We start from the raw sequence: 16871 nt of genomic DNA, 5'->3' as shown, positions 1-16871 counted from the left end.
TGTGTTACATAATCTATCCACTATAGATCGGAGGGACGTTGGACCATTCAGACTTGAAAATGTCAGCCCAACTTTATTACAAGCCCCCCTTGTACCTTGGTTAAATAATAAGTTAAAGAATTATACAGCCTAAGCTGTTAGATGAGTTCCTTAATTTCTTAATAATATTATTTTGAATTTGTTTTTATATTAAATATTTACATCACTTATATGATATAAAAAGTAGAAATCGAAAAAGGTAATAATTGCAACTGTTTATGATAATTAGGTGCTATTAGGCACCACTAGGCATTACATTAGCATAACAGTGAAAAAACATCGGGAAGTTTTAAAAAATAACTTCCCCAAACAGTAAGCGTGTAAGTCACCTTTTGCTATTCTCAATACGTATGGAAGATCATGAGAGGGGAAATGCTGAGTGGTGCCTATGTGGCAGCATTTATTGAAAAAATTCCGATGCTTCTAAACACACGGTAAGCCGGATAAGTATGTAAGTGTTTGGCATCAATGTGTTGCTTTAGAGACATTTTATGAGAAAATGGTGTTGTATCTGTATGCTGTCACATAAGATGTTTTCTGAGAAAAGGCAAATGTTTTATTTGGTATCAATGCTCTATAATTGTTTTCAACATTGGTCCACATATCTAATGCTTTACGTGATGCCGCATTGATGCCACGTCGTGGTATTTGATGTTGTTTGATTTGAGGTGGCCCAAACCAAGGATACACTCATATAGTCATGCTAATTGAATGAGGCCGAAGAGGAAGGACGGAGTCGTGCACCTCGAGCCTCTAATACCTTTTGTGGTTGTAGATCTTTTTGGTGTACGATTCTATCCTTCCACCTCGGCCTCATCTAGTTGGTAAGACTATTTGACCACATTCTTGGTTCGGGCCACATCGGATTAGTCAATACTATTGGTAGCAACAGTTACGAAAATGAGAAAATGCCAAATTCAATGTTTTCTCGAACCACGCTTTCCTGAATTCCAAGTTGTGGCTATTTTCTAGAACAATGGTTCCAAACAAGGCAGTGTTTCTTGGCACACCATTTTTTTATGTGGTGCAGACGTAGAGCCATTTTTTAAAGCAATGGCATTGATGCCAAACACTAACTATGCCATTAGTGTTCTACAATTTTCCATCCATGTTCTGAAAGATTCTTCAATTTTTCCATTTATCATGTTTAATAATAATAATAATAATAATAATAATAATAATATTCTTAAACTATCCTTATGATTTAGCTAATTGATTAATTCTACCCTTATTGTTTGCATATTGTCTTAAAATACCCTTACTTTCTTGACAATTGACACCATCGTTAAATGCTAATGGAAAAAACAAAATGTCCAATTACCCTTTATTATTCATCAAAATTTCCAAATAAAACACAATTGATGAAAATTTTCAAGAATATGAAGCAGATTGTTGCTCTCTGTCATTGCTTCTGTCTCCATTTTCGTTTTTGTCGCTGTTTCTATGTCCGCCTCCACCTTTGTTTGCATCCTTCTTTGTCGTCTCCCTCACCTGAGTCAAAACAACATCCAATGGAAGGATCTCATAATCTTAGAATCATGGTTTTTAAAATCGAATCGGTCAGGGATTTGGTTACTGGTTCAAACGGTCTGATTATTCGACCCGAATGGCCGGCCCATTCTAACAAAAACATAAATAAATAAAAAATTAAAAAAAATTAAAAAGTTTGAAAAACGATCAAAATTATTCAAATGGTTTGAACGATTAACCAGCTGGTTCAACGGTATATTGACCAAAATCAACGGTTTTGTAAAAAAAAGCAAATTTGGAGAAAATGAAACCAATCAGATGACCGACTTCAGTTTTTTCCGATCTGACAGTCTGATCCGGTTCGATTTTAAAAACCATGCTTAGAATGGATGCAACACAGGAAATCTGATTACGAGCAGCAATCGTGTAAGCTCTTGTAATATTTAGAAATCTAGTTCTTTTTTAGCATTGGCATTGTTATAATAGGAAAAAGCTTAGACAGGACTCTTCAAACCCAAGGGAATAAATACACACTTTTAATAATGCAAATTTGCAGAGTTGATTGTAGTATGTCTATTTCCTTGTTGCCTTCATCATCTTCATACAAGACCTCTGGGCGTTCACCATTTTCAGTCCCTGTCCTCTGCATGATGTTAGAAATAAGCTCATCCAATTTCTCTGTACAAGAATTAAATCTATTAATACGACCCTTTTTATCCTCAAAAAGTATTCCCAAATACCAAGAGATAGATAGTATTTTCCAGGATCTCCACTATCGGACGACATTAGTGCAGAAAGTTCAAAGTTCACTGTGAGTGTCATACTCATCATCTGGTGGTTCAAGAGTAAAGTGCAGAACCCAAGAATTTCTGCATCATTGTGCTTGCCATGTCATTGACAGATCCAGATCTCCTCTCAACCATGAAAATTGCTGCATGAGTTATATGCAGTACGTCCAGACAAGTGGCAATACATCCTTCTTTATCTAGAACAGGAAGATCCAGTCCTGAACGAGCCCCAAAATGAGAAAGGGCATTTTCAAACGTAAAAGGGGATTTTAGGAATATTAGATAAAAATATCATTCACTTGTGTCACATGCAAATGGTGTATGATGGTGAAGTAACATAAGGGAGGTTTTTGACAATTGTTAAAAAACATAAAGATATTTAAGATAATATATAAATAGTAATTAGTCAATTTCATAAATGGTAATTTAAGACTATTTTGGCATTAATGCTGTTTTGTGATCAAGAGAAAACAATGCCATGTAGGTGTTATATTAGAGAAAATGGTGTTTCAAATAATATCCTTTTGTTTGGCACCGTTTTTTCAGAAAAAACGTAGTTTTAGACCATACATTAAAAATCGAAAAAGTATGACTTGGAACAACACCAAATTCAATGTTTTTTGAGAAAATGATGCATTGCTGTCAACACGATACAATAACAAAACATTAATGTGACATCATCTTAGACGTTGTATAATATAGATTAATATTAAAAACATTGTTGCCAGAATTTGTACTAAACAAAATCAGTGCTATTTTCTAAAAAAATGCCTATTTAACGGCATCCATTCCAAACAAAAAATAAGCACCGTTTTCTAAGAAAATGATATGATATTCCTAATACTAATGCCAAACACCTACTAAAAAATTTGCCCTTATTAATACTATTATTATTAATGAGATTCATGTTTAAAAAATTTCTTTAAATTCCAATTATGAATATCATGTGGGAAAATGTGGAAACAACAAGTGAGCTGTTTTGATTGGAGCATGTAGTCTGGCGCAAAGGCTGAAGCCCAAGTAATGCCATCATTGCCGGTTTCTAAGCTCTAATATCCTTTCCTTGCAAGTCGTGTTTCTTTTTTGTGAATGTGGGGTTGGAAATTTATGATGTAAAACTCGAATTCCAACTTCCTATTTCCTATGTTTTGACTTATAACTTTCAATGACAAAGTGTCGTATAAAAAATAAAGATATTAATCAGAAAGTTACGGTTTAATTTCCCCTACGCGAATTAAGGATAGTTTAGATGTAAAATTCATTGTAAATTGCACTAAGAAAGTATATTTTGGTATTCTAAAAAATATCAAAAGAGAAAAAGGGGGGAAATCACTTCAAATTTTGGCAAAATTCTCAATTGAAATGCCATCAAATGCCTGAAAAGAAACTATTGCATTAGTAGATGGGCAGAGAGATTGGGATCCAAGCAAGCTAGGGCATGAATGAGGATGCCTGAAAAGAAACTTATTTCTTTCTCCTTTATTTATTTTTGGGGTCTCGATGCTGATGTTGTTGCTTATTTAATTGAATCCTGTCTGTCCGATATTTCAAATCTACTTTTGCTAGGCCCTAGGGACTAAGGGAGCTCCACAATCAATCACCTTTAACTCATTCTCATTGTGGATGTGGTGGCGTTGGCCTCACGTCCAGACCAGTCCACCATCATATTTTAGGCCATTACAAAGAGAAAATAGATATCTCTCACTGACGGTGACGATTGACGAACTGAGGTGAGGGCCACGCCATGGAAACCCAAGACCCAAGTCCAAAAACTGGTATGAGTAGGAGTAGGACCATATATATATACAAATGGACCCCAGTTGGGTTGGGTCATCAGGTGAGGTGGGAGGGATGGGCACAGGCGCACCGTCCGTCCGTCCGTCGTCACAACAAATACCAAAATGAATAGACAAATGCATCAAATCATTTGAATGGTCCTTTGTTGCGTGTGAGAGGTCATCACTCCATCACTCATCACCATCACATGCAGGGGTGTCGGAGAATAAGGTGGTAATCAACTGCCATGTTCAGTCATCTCCACTAAATCAACCTTGAGTTACATCCTAATCAAGCTTACATTACACTAAACATGTCGGAATTTGGTTTAGGCCTTTACCGCATGTGGGGAGCTCCGGCTTTTCCGTCTCAATAATTAAACTGATTAATGGTACTCATCCTATTTTAACATTGTTTCTTTTTTAATTAATCACTGACACGATTGAGTGCAATTCCCTTAATATTAAAACAAATAAAGAAACTATTCAACTAAAAAAAAAGTAAGAAAGGAAATGCTAATAAATGTTAATTTAGGAAGAATTTGGGAGGAATTTGAGGAGAAATTTTTTGTCTGTGCAGATACAAGCACGCCCTCTGTTTTTTACTCATTCTTTTAAACCCGCGCTAGTCTCTTTCATGTCGGCTTACCACATAAAAAGCTGCCCTTGCTTTGCGTCAGACTTTCCGGCCTGAAGTTGTCAGATTACGGCAGAACACTCGCCGGCACTCTAGTCAAACTGCCTCCCCGAGCCCGTAGCTAATCTCTCTCTTCCGTGTAACTCTCTGTCTAGTACCAACTGTGCTAACTTCTGACAAGCAATTTGGAGATGTTGTCTTCCCGTGTTGGGCGGCCGGTGGTCTAGTCGGCGGAATTCGAGCCCAGCGGAATCTAACTGTCTTTCCGTGTCTGGTGGGAGTTTTGGACGTCCCGGTTAACTTGTAGAAGCTTCGTTCTGTTGAGCATTTTCAATCGCAGAAGTCCACTTTTCCGGCTCTACATGTTGTCGGAGTTTCATTTAGTATGATTTCCGGCGAGAAATAGCCGTTTTCCTGCGAGAATTGGATATTTCCCGGTTGTGAAGAGCTCTGGAATTCGAATTTTGTTAAGCTGCCTGTGGTTTTGTCTTTTGTGGTTAAGAAGTTTCAAATCCTGTCCGAATTGTCTAAATTATCTGAACATTTAGAGCTCGAAGAGTAAGTGCATGGGGAGACTCGAGAGGGATCGGAGAAAGAGAGAGATAAGTTAAAAGTTTGGGTTACTTGAATATAACGGTTCCTGCATTTCTTGGAGTTGGAAAATTTAGGGTTGCGATTGGGGACCTTCTTGAGGTTCATTGCATTTGGCGGAGACAGATTTCGAGAAACTTACTTCGGGGATTCAAGTTGATTTTGGGCTGAACAGTGATGGAGATCTTCCTTGCAATTTCGTATCTAGGTTTTGTTTGAGAGGGTTCAACTCCGCTGAAGTGATGATGAAATTAGGGGTTTTTAAGCTCGGATGCGGGAGCTCTGTCTGATCCAAGTGGGTTCTTCTTTGGCTGGAGATATTGCGTCTTTGGTTGCTGAAACAGAGTTTCCTTTGGTTTTGCTGAGTGGTTGTGGCAAAAGAGTGGAAAAGGCTGGTGATTGATTGATACTCTTTAAATTTTCATCTGGATCTGTCACGATGAAGGCTCCTTCAAATGGGTTTCCGGCAAATTCTGGAGAAGGTACTTTGTTAATTCTCTTTATTGGTTTAACATCCACTCCTTTCTGTCGTAGAAGTGTGCTTTACTAGTATTACTTCTCCAATCTCGATCACCCTTTATCTTCTTCTCTCCACCCCCCTCTAATCTTTCTGTGTGTGTGTGTGTGTGCGCGCGCGAAATCCATTTGAAATTTGAACGAAATGATAGCTTTGGTTTGTATTAGAGGGTGAGAAGGGAGAGAAAAAATATGAAGTGTAGGAATTAATTGGTAATTTAAAGATATTGAGCGGCAATGCTAAATAACTACGTATAAGCATTTTTCTTATGGATTTTAGTTGGACTTGAATGCCAAGAGAAACTTTTGGCATGGAGAAGTACATCTACTATTAGAAATTTATGGGGTTGTGACACTACTTAGCCAGCTATTTCACTTGCTTATTATCTGAGGTATTCCACTTACTTATTATCTGAGGTATTCCACTTGCTTATTATCTGAGGTATTTATGGAGAAACTCAGGCATTTCACTTGCTTATCATCTGAGAAAGGAGGGGATCCCAGAAAGATGCTTTCTCTGTTGTTTGCTTAAAGCCCAATGTAACGTTTAACAAGTCACAGGAAAAAAGTTTTACCATAACCATATTAAGACTTGGCATTATGGACAATTTTTCATACTTCCCTCTCTTCTCTGTAGAAGTTAAAGAGTTTAGATATTTGAAATAAGTAATGCTTCTTTTCTTTCATGGGCCATGACCCTTCCACTGGTAGTCATAATGTCCACTTGGTATTGAAACAGGAGAAAGGAAGGGTATAAATTCGGAACTGTGGCATGCATGTGCAGGGCCTTTAGTTTCTTTGCCTCCAGTTGGAAGCCTTGTGGTCTACTTCCCACAGGGGCACAGCGAACAGGTAGGCCTTTTGTTGTAAATATCATTTAAGGAGGGCATTATATTGCAAAAATATACTTATACTTTAATTTTCTAATGTATTTTCCATTATGTTCTTAGGTAGCGGCTTCAATGCAAAAGCAGACTGACAGCATCCCAAGCTATCCCAACCTTCCTTCAAAGTTGATTTGTGTGCTTCACAATGTCACGTTGCATGTATGGTAGCTTTAACAAAGCATATTTGCAAATTTGGTTTCATATGAAGGGGAACATTGTGCTTGGAGGGTGAAATATTGATACCCAATATGTTATACCATATGCATGGCCGAACTATGTACAAACTTGAGTTGGTGGTGCTTTTCTTTGTTTGCCCATAGCCCAGAAGTCATTCTATGGATGATAGCCAACCAGTTTGTTTTTCAGGCTATGTTTCACACATTGATGGACCCACATTAAACTGTGTACATTGATGTACAGCATAGCTGCAACATTTTTTATGATCAAGGGGAAAAAAATATACTTCTGTATGATTTACTCAAGTGGCATTGTCTTGAATCAGGCTGATGCTGAGACTGATGAGGTTTATGCACAGATGACTCTTCAACCAGTAAACAAAGTAGGTCAGAAACTCCTAGTTAACGTGCTAATATTTGATCTCTATTTTATTTGACATCTATGCTTTTCTTTTTCCATTATATATGTAGGTATATATATAGTTTATCTTAAATATATTTTCACACCTGTTCTATAGTATGATAGGGAGGCATTGCTTGCATCGGATATGGCTCTCAAGCAGAACAGACAACCAACTGAATTCTTCTGCAAAACACTAACAGCTAGTGACACAAGCACTCATGGTGGATTTTCTGTACCTCGTCGAGCGGCAGAGAAGATCTTCCCACCTTTAGTGTGTACTGTTTCTTTAAATATGTTTCCATAGCCTTAATATTTGATCATGATAACGTACATTCAATTTTACAAATTCCCTTGCTTATTTGGAAGTTTTTGTTAGGATTTCTCAATGCAACCCCCAGCTCAAGAACTAGTAGCAAGAGACCTGCATGATGTTGCATGGACGTTCAGACATATCTACCGTGGTACACCTTTTTTTTTTAATTTTTGTTTTCCAAATATAGCAAAATCCTTTGCTCCCTTTTATTCTTATTTCATGCTTCCTATGAGGTTCTCACTTCTTATACCTTCTTACTTATTATTTGGGTATTTCTTCATTTCCTGATTCCAATTTCTAATAAAAACTAAAGAATGTGTTGATTTCATGACGGGCTAGTAAGATGTGATTCATTATTAATTACATCATCTATTAAGTTGGTGAGGAATTAGAAATATTGGATGGGAAACTGGATTGTATCATGCTGAGTATTAACCATTTCCGTTGTTTGTGGGGAAATAAAAAAAAAGAAAAAAAACAAATTATAGCGAAGACATCCCTTTTCCTTCTTTTTTATGATGCCTGTTCTGGTTCTTTCTCCCACGGCTTTCTGGTCCTTTCTTCTGTTGGAAATAGAGTTTTCTTAAGGTTTCTTTCCTCTGCCTTAGGTCAACCAAAGAGACACTTGCTGACTACAGGTTGGAGTGTGTTTGTTAGCACAAAGAGACTCTTAGCTGGTGATTCAGTTCTTTTTATAAGGTAATAGAAAAGGAAACAACGAGTATTATTAGTTAAATATATATTTTTCTTTTCATAATTTGCCAAAAAATGCTTGTATGTAGAGATGAGAAGTCACAACTTCTCTTGGGTATAAGACGTGCAAACAGACAGCAACCAACACTTGCTTCATCAGTCATATCAAGTGATAGCATGCATATTGGAATTCTTGCTGCTGCAGCACATGCAGCTGCAAATAACAGCCCATTTACTATATTTTACAATCCGAGGTATTATAACACATCTTTTAATTGTTAAATATTATATGATCAAATTGCATTGTAAAATTTAAGTTTACATGGTCTAATGAAATTGGTTTGCTTTAATAGGGCCAGCCCTTCAGAGTTTGTGGTTCCCTTAGCCAAGTACACTAAAGCAATGTACACTCAAGTTTCTCTAGGCATGCGATTTAGAATGATGTTTGAGACTGAGGAGTCAGGAGTTCGTAGGTACATGGGCACGATAACAGGTATTAGTGATTTGGATCCTGTGAGATGGAAAAATTCACAGTGGCGCAACATTCAGGTTTGACTATTTCACTTATAAGATAGAGATCTATGTAGATGAATTTAAGTTACTCAAATCTAGATTATTGATGTTTTTTTTTTCTCTGTTTAACAACACTTTACTGTCTTACTCTTGAATGTGGTACACTACATCTGTTACCATAATATCATAACAAGTGTCTGGCACCTACATTTTTTTCACAAGTTGAATTGTATTCCATTCAGCATAGTTTGAGGATATCTAGTTTCTACCTGCTATTGATCATGTGCTATAGGTTCCGTAGGCATGGCCAATTATTGTGTTTAAATAGTTATACCGATTTCTGTTCAAGCAAATGTATGGCTTCCCAATCATGTTGAATTTTTATCCAGTCTTAATTTTTTACAGTGACTGTACTTGATAGGTTGGATGGGATGAATCAGCAGCTGGAGAGCGTCCAGGCAGAGTTTCAATTTGGGATATTGAGCCTGTAGCAACTCCTTTCTACATATGTCCACCTCCATTTTTTAGGCCCAAATTCTCTAGACAACCAGGGATGTTAGGTATGATTCACTGATTTGTTGAATATTGGACATTTTGGGATTATTACTATTAGCTCTTAAATTTCTTTCTCTCTCTCTCTCTCTCTCTCATTATCGGATGTTCTCTAAATGGCTGAAACCCTTCTTTCATGATTGTCTTAAGGTTAGCAGGTCAAATATGTATCCTATGCTTTTCTGATCAAAAAAATATGTATACTATGCTATAAGCATGGTTTAATCCATTCAATTGATGGAACTTCTCTTTAAAAGATGGTAATTCAAGTCATAGAAGTTACAAATCCAAACTACACAACTATCTTCTAACTTTCCCCCTTTTCCTGTCTTTTAGCATTGAAATTGCAGCAGATTTTTCATGTAATTTTAGGCTATTTGTGATGTAGGATGGGAAGTAAAAGGTTCTACTAGGGGCATACATGGTGGGTAAAGAAGGGGTGATAAGGATTTTAATTATAAAAGGAAGAAATTCAGATCTAAGTATAGGTGATAAGAAGGAATGGGAAAATTCAGAATAAGCAAGTAGAAAGAAGAGAAATATCACACCTTTAGAAGAGGAAGAGAAAGTTACAAAAGAGAAAGGATATTTGGAGTATGCTCTTATAGCCATTAATTCACCAAAACACATCATCTATTGTTTTTTTTTTTTTTTTTGATGAATAAAATACATCATCTATTCAACAAATAAACTCTGAATTTGGCCAGAAACAACTCCTAACTGCTTTAAAATTAAAACAGAATCATAGGTAGCCCATTGAGCCACTCAAATACAGATTTAGATTTCTAAAACAAATCTCAATAGCCATAACTAATCTGACCAAAACTAAACAAACTAAATACAAAGCAAGTTAGCTCAAAAAAATAGAAAAACTAAAAACCTGCTACGGATTGGCACCCTATCATCAAATGACCATAACTCTCTTATATGATTGTAATTTAAACTTTTCAAAATTCTGCAAACTCTAATTCTTTAAACTAGTGAATCCTTTAAAAATGATTAACGCTATTCTTATGACACTAAAAATCAGAAAATGACTTCTATAAACTCAAGTTGATCAAAATCCTGATCAGTCAAAAACTATGAAATCACCAGCTCAACTTCACCAAAATCGCAATCATTCAAAAATTATGAAATTTCCACCATTGTAAAAATGTGAAGAAACTTATCTTATTTCATGGTTTCTTTCCTTGTTTCCTTTCCTGTATCAAACTGGCGGTTCCATTGGTGTGGTGACATACTGAATGAAAATAATTTCATTTTTGAGTTACAAATAAAGACGTTTAACACTTTGTTTGGGGGGAGAGAGAGTGGAGTATTAGGTCTTAGTTCACAGTTTTGCAGTTCCTTACTAGTGGTCTATATGAGTGATCTTGCAGGTGATGAGTCTGACATAGAGAATGCTTTCAAGAGGGCAATGCCATGGCTTGCAGATGACCTTGGGTTGAAAGATACTCAAAGCCCAATCTTGCCAGGCTTGAGTCTTGTTCAGTGGATGAGCATGCAGCAGAACACTCAGTTTTCAACTGCTCAGTCAGGAATCTTCCCGCCGATAGTTTCCTCAGCTGCAGTGCATAATAACCTTAGCACTGATGATCCATCTAAGCTACTAAACTTTCAAGCACAGACCTTGTCTTCTCCAAATATCCAGTTCAGCATTCCAAAAACGAATCAACATAATCAACAAGTTGACCAGTTTCATCAGCCACCTGTGACATTGTCTCAACAACAGCAGCAGCTGCAGATCCTTCAAACTCTTACAAATCCACCGCAGCAGCAACATCCCCAACAACAGCAGCAGTACAACCAACAACAACAGCAATATAATCAACCACAACAGCAACACCAGCACCACCAACTGCAGCAGCAGCAAGAATTGCATCACCAGCAACCAGAGGAACAGCTACAGCAGCAACAGCAGCTTCTTCGACCAACTCCTGCCTGTTATGGTGTGGTTTCTCCAAACAACACTTTGCAGCAACCTGTTGTCTATTCTCAACTTCAGCAACAGTGTTTACCCATATCCAACAATCAATCCCAACAAAACATCCAAGCCAATACTTCCCTCCAACCAGTATCTTTACCACAAGATTTGCAGTTCCAGCAGCAAGTTGAACAACAGAACCTCTTGCAAAGGCAGCAGCAGCAGTCATCATTATCTCAGCAGCAATCTGTTCAACTACAGTTTCTGCAGAAATTACAGCAACAGCAACAATTTCTCTCCCAGATTAGCCCACGTTTGCAGCTTCAGCTGCAACAGCAACAGCAGGTCCATCAACAAAATCAGAAATCTCAACAGCAGGCCTTCCCACCACCACAACAACTAAGCAGCACCAGAAATCTTTCATCACATGCATTAAACCAACCACAACAATTTCCCTCGAATCATTTTCTAGGCCAGCAGAAACAATCTGTGGCTATCAGAGCTCATTCTGGTCCTACAGATGGTGATGCTCCATCATGCTCAACATCACCTTCTACTAATAATTGCCAAATTTCTGCATCCAGGATCTTGAACAGAACCTGTCAAGGCCCAACTATTCTAGGAGAGGATACAGTGGTTCAGCCTGCAAGCAATCCTGATCAAGAGCTTCGAAGCAAGCCTGATATACAGGCCAAACATGAATTGGCAAATCTGACAGATCCAGACCAATTAGTTCATAGAGGTGTGACTGCTGATCAATTGGATGTTTCTTCCTCTGCAACGTCATACTGTTTGGATGGCAGTAGCATCCAGCAAAGTGTCTCACTACCAACATTCGGTCTGGAAGGGGAAACTCAAGGGGATCCTCCAAATAATCTTTTATTTGGTGTTAATATTGATGGCCTGACGCCTGAAACTTTGCTATCAAGAGGATTTGGTTCTGGGAAAGATCTTCAAAACTTGCTTTCCAGTTATGGTGGTACTCAAAGAGATATAGAGACAGAGTTATCTACAGCTGCAATCAGTACGCAGTCGTTTGGGGTGCAAGATATGTCATTCAAGCCTGGGTGCTCCAGTGATGCTGCTGTAAACGAATCTGGGGTTTTGAATAGAAGCTTGTGGGCTAACCAGACACCTCAGCGTATGCGAACATTCACAAAGGTTTGCTGCTTCATGAGATGATCTACATCAAAGCCAACCAGAAAAACTCCAAAAGAACTATGTAGGAAGAGATCTATCAGCATACAATGAATCCCTGTAGACAGGAACTTTAGCTAAACCATCAGCTAAAGAATTTAACGCTCTAGGAATCCATCAAGTAGTGCATCAATCTCCAAAGCTTTAGCTAAACCAGAAAAAACATTCATCATCGTCATAATGTCTCTAGCCTCAACCAAGTAGTGCATCAATCTCCACAAGCCACCATCCTTTTCCTCTAACCATTTTATTGTATTTGTTGAATCACCCTCATTGATTATATGAGTTATACTCAAATCTCTTGCTATTCTAAGCCCAGTTAGAGCAGCCTAAACCTAAGCCTTTGTAGAACCAGCAGCTCTTATCAGACCACTAAGGCCCAACAAATATTTCCACCTCTTTCTTGGATAACACTTCTGATCCCCGCTTCACCTGGGTTACCTAAAGCATTTCCATCTGTCATGAATATGCATGTTAGCATAAATACCAGATATGAATATGCATGTTTGCACACTATATGGCCTTTTCTCCTTCATAATATTCTTCTTTTTTACTTATCATAAAAACAATATATATATATATATATATTGCATGTTTGCACAAACACTGACCTTGGAAAGTTAATACATATGATGCACAAAAGAGCCATTACCCAACGACAATTCAGACTATTCTTTGGTCTTGCATAAACTGGATATGGACCTAATCTTTGGTATTTTTTTGGCATAAAGTGGCTGCCTTAAGACTCCAACCTGCAATCTCATGTTTGCATGATTTTACCATTGCACTAAGTAACACCTAGCCCATCTGATATAAAACCAGTTTAATGATATCGGTGTCTGTCTTGTATGGAGGATGCTTGAGTCCATGCTTCCATGTCTTCTATACTGGATGAACTGCATGACTTACAATGAGAAGAAAAACCGTACTGGCCTGAGCCCATGCTGGACCCCCTCCCCGTATTTTTGTGCCATGCCAGTATGGCCCGATATAGTGTGGGTGGCATGACAAAAGTTGGATACCGATAAATACTCAGACTTTAGGGCTGCTTGATAGTGGCTGAAGGGGACAAACTGAATGACTTTTTGATTTCTTTTTTAGCATTTAAAATGGTTGTATAATAAAATATCCATGGATATATTAACCATCATCAAACGACCCCTTAATAATGCAGGAATGTTGGCCACCCTTAATTTCTGGGTCCATTAGAGAATCATAATCAGGCCTATAAATCTATCCTCTTAAATTTCTGGTCACATAGAAAATCATTAAATTACATGGAGATGGAGTTGTTTAGAAGATTTTAGTTATGAATTTTGGAACTGTGGTTTCTTAGTTTGAAGTCCAAATATAAATGTTAATATGAGTCTATAGATAATGGGTCTAATGCAAGGTTGTATATTGTTCTTTTGGAATCAGATCGAGGATTATCTGTAACAGGTTTTCTATTTTCAGAGGTTGAGTGCACAAACCAGAAACTCTTTACTGCCATTGATCTTTTAATTTAATTACCAATCCTGCTACACTATTATGTACAGTGCCCATAAATAATAACCATGAAATATATTATTTAAAATTCAATTGTTGGTTACTGTGCTTCAATTCCTTCTGCTGTCATTGAGTGGTTTGAGTTGTAAACTTGTCACTCTGGCACTGCACATTCAAAGTATGATTTACCATTATTTTTAAGGTAGCATTTCTTGTAACATGGTGTAGAAGGTGTCCACCAAATTATTTCACGGTAGGTTCTGCATCATGTCCTGATTTGTCACACCAGGGAGCTTTGTTGGAATGTTCTACTGGAAAAGCAGACTTTCATTATTACAAGAAATAAGGCTAGCACAATTTTCTGCTTCCATTGATCAAAGCTGGATCCAAGGTTGACCAAAATAACTGGGTGGTCCATATATCAAAATAAATGATCTCAACACAACTCAGCCCTAATGTGTTGTGTTCTATCAAGAACCATTATCAAAATAAACTATATAGATGCGTGAATAGTAAGGCCAGGTTTGTCCTAAATGAATCTAGGCATTCATTCATGATGCTAGATTTTGTTCAAGTATAAAAGTTGCAGTTTGAATACCATTTTTGACATAATGACATGTAAGTTCTATTAGAATCATGTAGAACAGAAATATACTTGTCCTTTAGTTGCTTCTGAATGTTGTTAAATGATGTGGATTTTCTAAAGGTTCAAAAGCGTGGCTCTGTCGGAAGATCCATTGATGTCACACGTTACAAGGGATATGATGAACTCAGGTATGATCTGGCACGCATGTTTGGGATTGAAGGACAGTTAGAAGATCCACATAAAAATGAGTGGAAATTGGTCTACGTGGATCATGAAAATGATATTCTACTTGTTGGGGATGATCCATGGGGGTAAGTTGGAACCATCTTACAACACTTGTTCTCTTGGTCTTTGCTTATTTTTCACTTATAATTCTATATAATGATCCATGGGAGCAAGTTGAAAAACCATATTACAACACTTGTTCTCTTGGTCTTTGCTTATTTTTAACTTTTCATTCTATAACGATCCATGGGAGTAAGTTGGAAAACCATATTACAACACTTGTTCTCTTGGTCTCTGCTTATTTTTAACTTTTTTTTTTCTATAATTGCAGGGAGTTTGTCAGCTGCGTTCAGAGCATAAAGATATTGTCAGCCGCTGAGGTTCAGCAGATGAGTTTAGATGGTGATCTGGGGAATTTGCGTATACCCAATCAGGCCTGCAGTAGGTCAGATAGTGGAAATGCATGGAGAGGACACTATGATGATAATTTAGGTGCCTCTTGATGGGTGAGGCTGGACAAGGTTTATGAAATGATAAACATTTCTGCTCGTCGAATTTTTTTGCTTGGCAAGGGTATTCCATGGCTGCAAGATGATCAGCATACAGAGATTGTTTCGCCTGCAATTGGCCTGAGGGAATGAAAACATGACAAATGGATATCATAATCAAGATTTGATTGTAGCTACTACCTGCCTCGCTGATTCATCTCTCATATGAGAGAGAGAGAGGTCCTCTTCCACGATTTGATGTTGTTCTAAGCTTTCTTTTAGGCAAAGGTACATGTGATGTGACCACTTCTCTACTTGTATGTAAAATAACGCAAGGCAAATTACTGTAATATCTTTGAACATTTTGGCTATAAGTTCCATTCTACCAATTAAAAGAGGAACGAAAAAAATCATATTTCGGCATGAAAGAGCGCATTTCCTTTTCATGGTTACTTTTGTATTTGTACAGAAGCTAGCCAATTAAAAGGTACTTCTGTTCTGACCAATGCGGAGATCATTTCAATTTCATTGTTAGAAAGTAGTAATCATTCCCACGTTAAAAATTGATCACTCAAAGAGAGATTGAACGACTACAAGAAAGATTGATTCTTTGATTTAATTTCTTTTCTTCAAATACACCTTTCTTTAGCCAAAGTGCACCACTAGTCTCTTTCTTCCCTCTTGATGCTAACAAGGTTCAATAAGCCCAAATGATACGTTGATAATGGGCTGATACTTTCCTCTTTTGGGCTAAGGGGCCTCATTCAAGTTACAACAATTTCTTAAATTATCCTTATGGTTTAGCTAATTGACTAAGTGTACCTTACTGTTTGAAAATTGACTAATAAAGTGCACCACTAGTCTCTTTTTTCCCTCTTGATGCTAACAAGGTTCAATAAGCCCAAATGATACGTTGATAATGGGCTGATACTTTCCTCTTTTGGGCTAAGGGGCCTCATTCAAGTTACAACAATTTCTTAAATTATCCTTATGGTTTAGCTAATTGACTAAGTGTACCTGATTGTGTGAAAATTGACTAATGCTACCTCTATGGTTTACCTAATTTCTTAAACTAACCATATAGCTCATTCAAGTTACATTCAGTTACATCCGTTAATATTCCGTCAAAACCCGTATACATGTGACACCATGTGACATTTAACACTTAATGCTACCCTTGTCCCCTTCCTCTGGACTGGACACACTCTTCCTCCTCTCTCTCTCCATCTATCTATCTATCTCTCTATCTTCCTTCCATAGTCTCCGTCAACACTAGATCACTGGGGAGCAACTGCACTGTATCCGCATTGTATCAAAGAACAAAAAAAATTAAAGCATTTATCAATCTTTTCACAATTAAGAACCAAAAAAAGAATGAAAGAAAATTAAAGCCAATCTCTACTATTTGCTATTGGTATCTTTCAAATTATTGATTTACAGGAGTATCTATTAATCCTTCTCTTTCAGTGGGATTTCTTCTTCGACCATCTTTTACCATTTGCTTGATCATCTTAGATTGAAGGGTGACGACCTCGTCGACCTCGAAGTGCTCTCCATCGGAGCTCCTCAAAATGAACTTTCTGGCATCATCCTCTTTCTTCTTCAACAGT

At 37.4% G+C, this 16871-nt stretch overlaps 1 protein-coding gene across 3 annotated transcripts; it reads left to right on the top strand.

Annotated features, from left to right (window-relative positions):
- The first annotated feature begins 4642 nt into the window (after positions 1 to 4642).
- Positions 4643 to 15689, top strand: LOC148846787 (auxin response factor 7-like). Of its 3 annotated transcripts, XM_088949190.1 has the most exons (13): positions 4643 to 5782; positions 6556 to 6668; positions 6767 to 6862; positions 7206 to 7262; positions 7398 to 7553; positions 7659 to 7743; positions 8204 to 8294; positions 8378 to 8542; positions 8642 to 8837; positions 9223 to 9361; positions 10733 to 12438; positions 14669 to 14859; positions 15105 to 15689. In XM_088949190.1, the coding sequence occupies exons 1-13, from the start codon at positions 5740 to 5742 to the stop codon at positions 15274 to 15276; spliced, it is 3210 nt and encodes a 1069-aa protein (XP_088805316.1). In that variant the 5' UTR covers positions 4643 to 5739; the 3' UTR covers positions 15277 to 15689. The 3 variants fall into 3 exon arrangements, with proteins under 3 accessions (XP_088805316.1, XP_088805317.1, XP_088805318.1); XM_088949191.1 differs by lacking the exons at positions 4643 to 5782; positions 6556 to 6668; positions 6767 to 6862 and having other exon boundaries at positions 7206 to 7266; XM_088949192.1 differs by lacking the exons at positions 4643 to 5782; positions 6556 to 6668; positions 6767 to 6862; positions 7206 to 7262 and having other exon boundaries at positions 7430 to 7557.
- The last annotated feature ends 1182 nt before the right edge of the window (positions 15690 to 16871 follow it).

This window comes from Nelumbo lutea, chromosome 6, assembly GCF_056320005.1.
Source record: "Nelumbo lutea isolate HS-2025 chromosome 6, American lotus-T2T, whole genome shotgun sequence".
Lineage (NCBI taxonomy): Eukaryota > Viridiplantae > Streptophyta > Magnoliopsida > Proteales > Nelumbonaceae > Nelumbo > Nelumbo lutea.
Note: the sequence above shows the minus strand (reverse complement) of the source record. Positions and strands in the feature narration are given on the sequence as shown.

Excerpts from the sequence above, each read along its gene's own strand:
- LOC148846787 (XM_088949190.1), top strand. The coding sequence starts at position 5,740 with ATGAAGGCTCCTTCAAATGGGTTTCCGGCAAATTCTGGAGAAG. Across the intron at positions 6,863-7,205 it reads TTCACAATGTCACGTTGCAT|GCTGATGCTGAGACTGATGA; the intron begins GTATGGTAGCTT and ends GTCTTGAATCAG. Across the intron at positions 12,439-14,668 it reads GTATGCGAACATTCACAAAG|GTTCAAAAGCGTGGCTCTGT; the intron begins GTTTGCTGCTTC and ends GATTTTCTAAAG.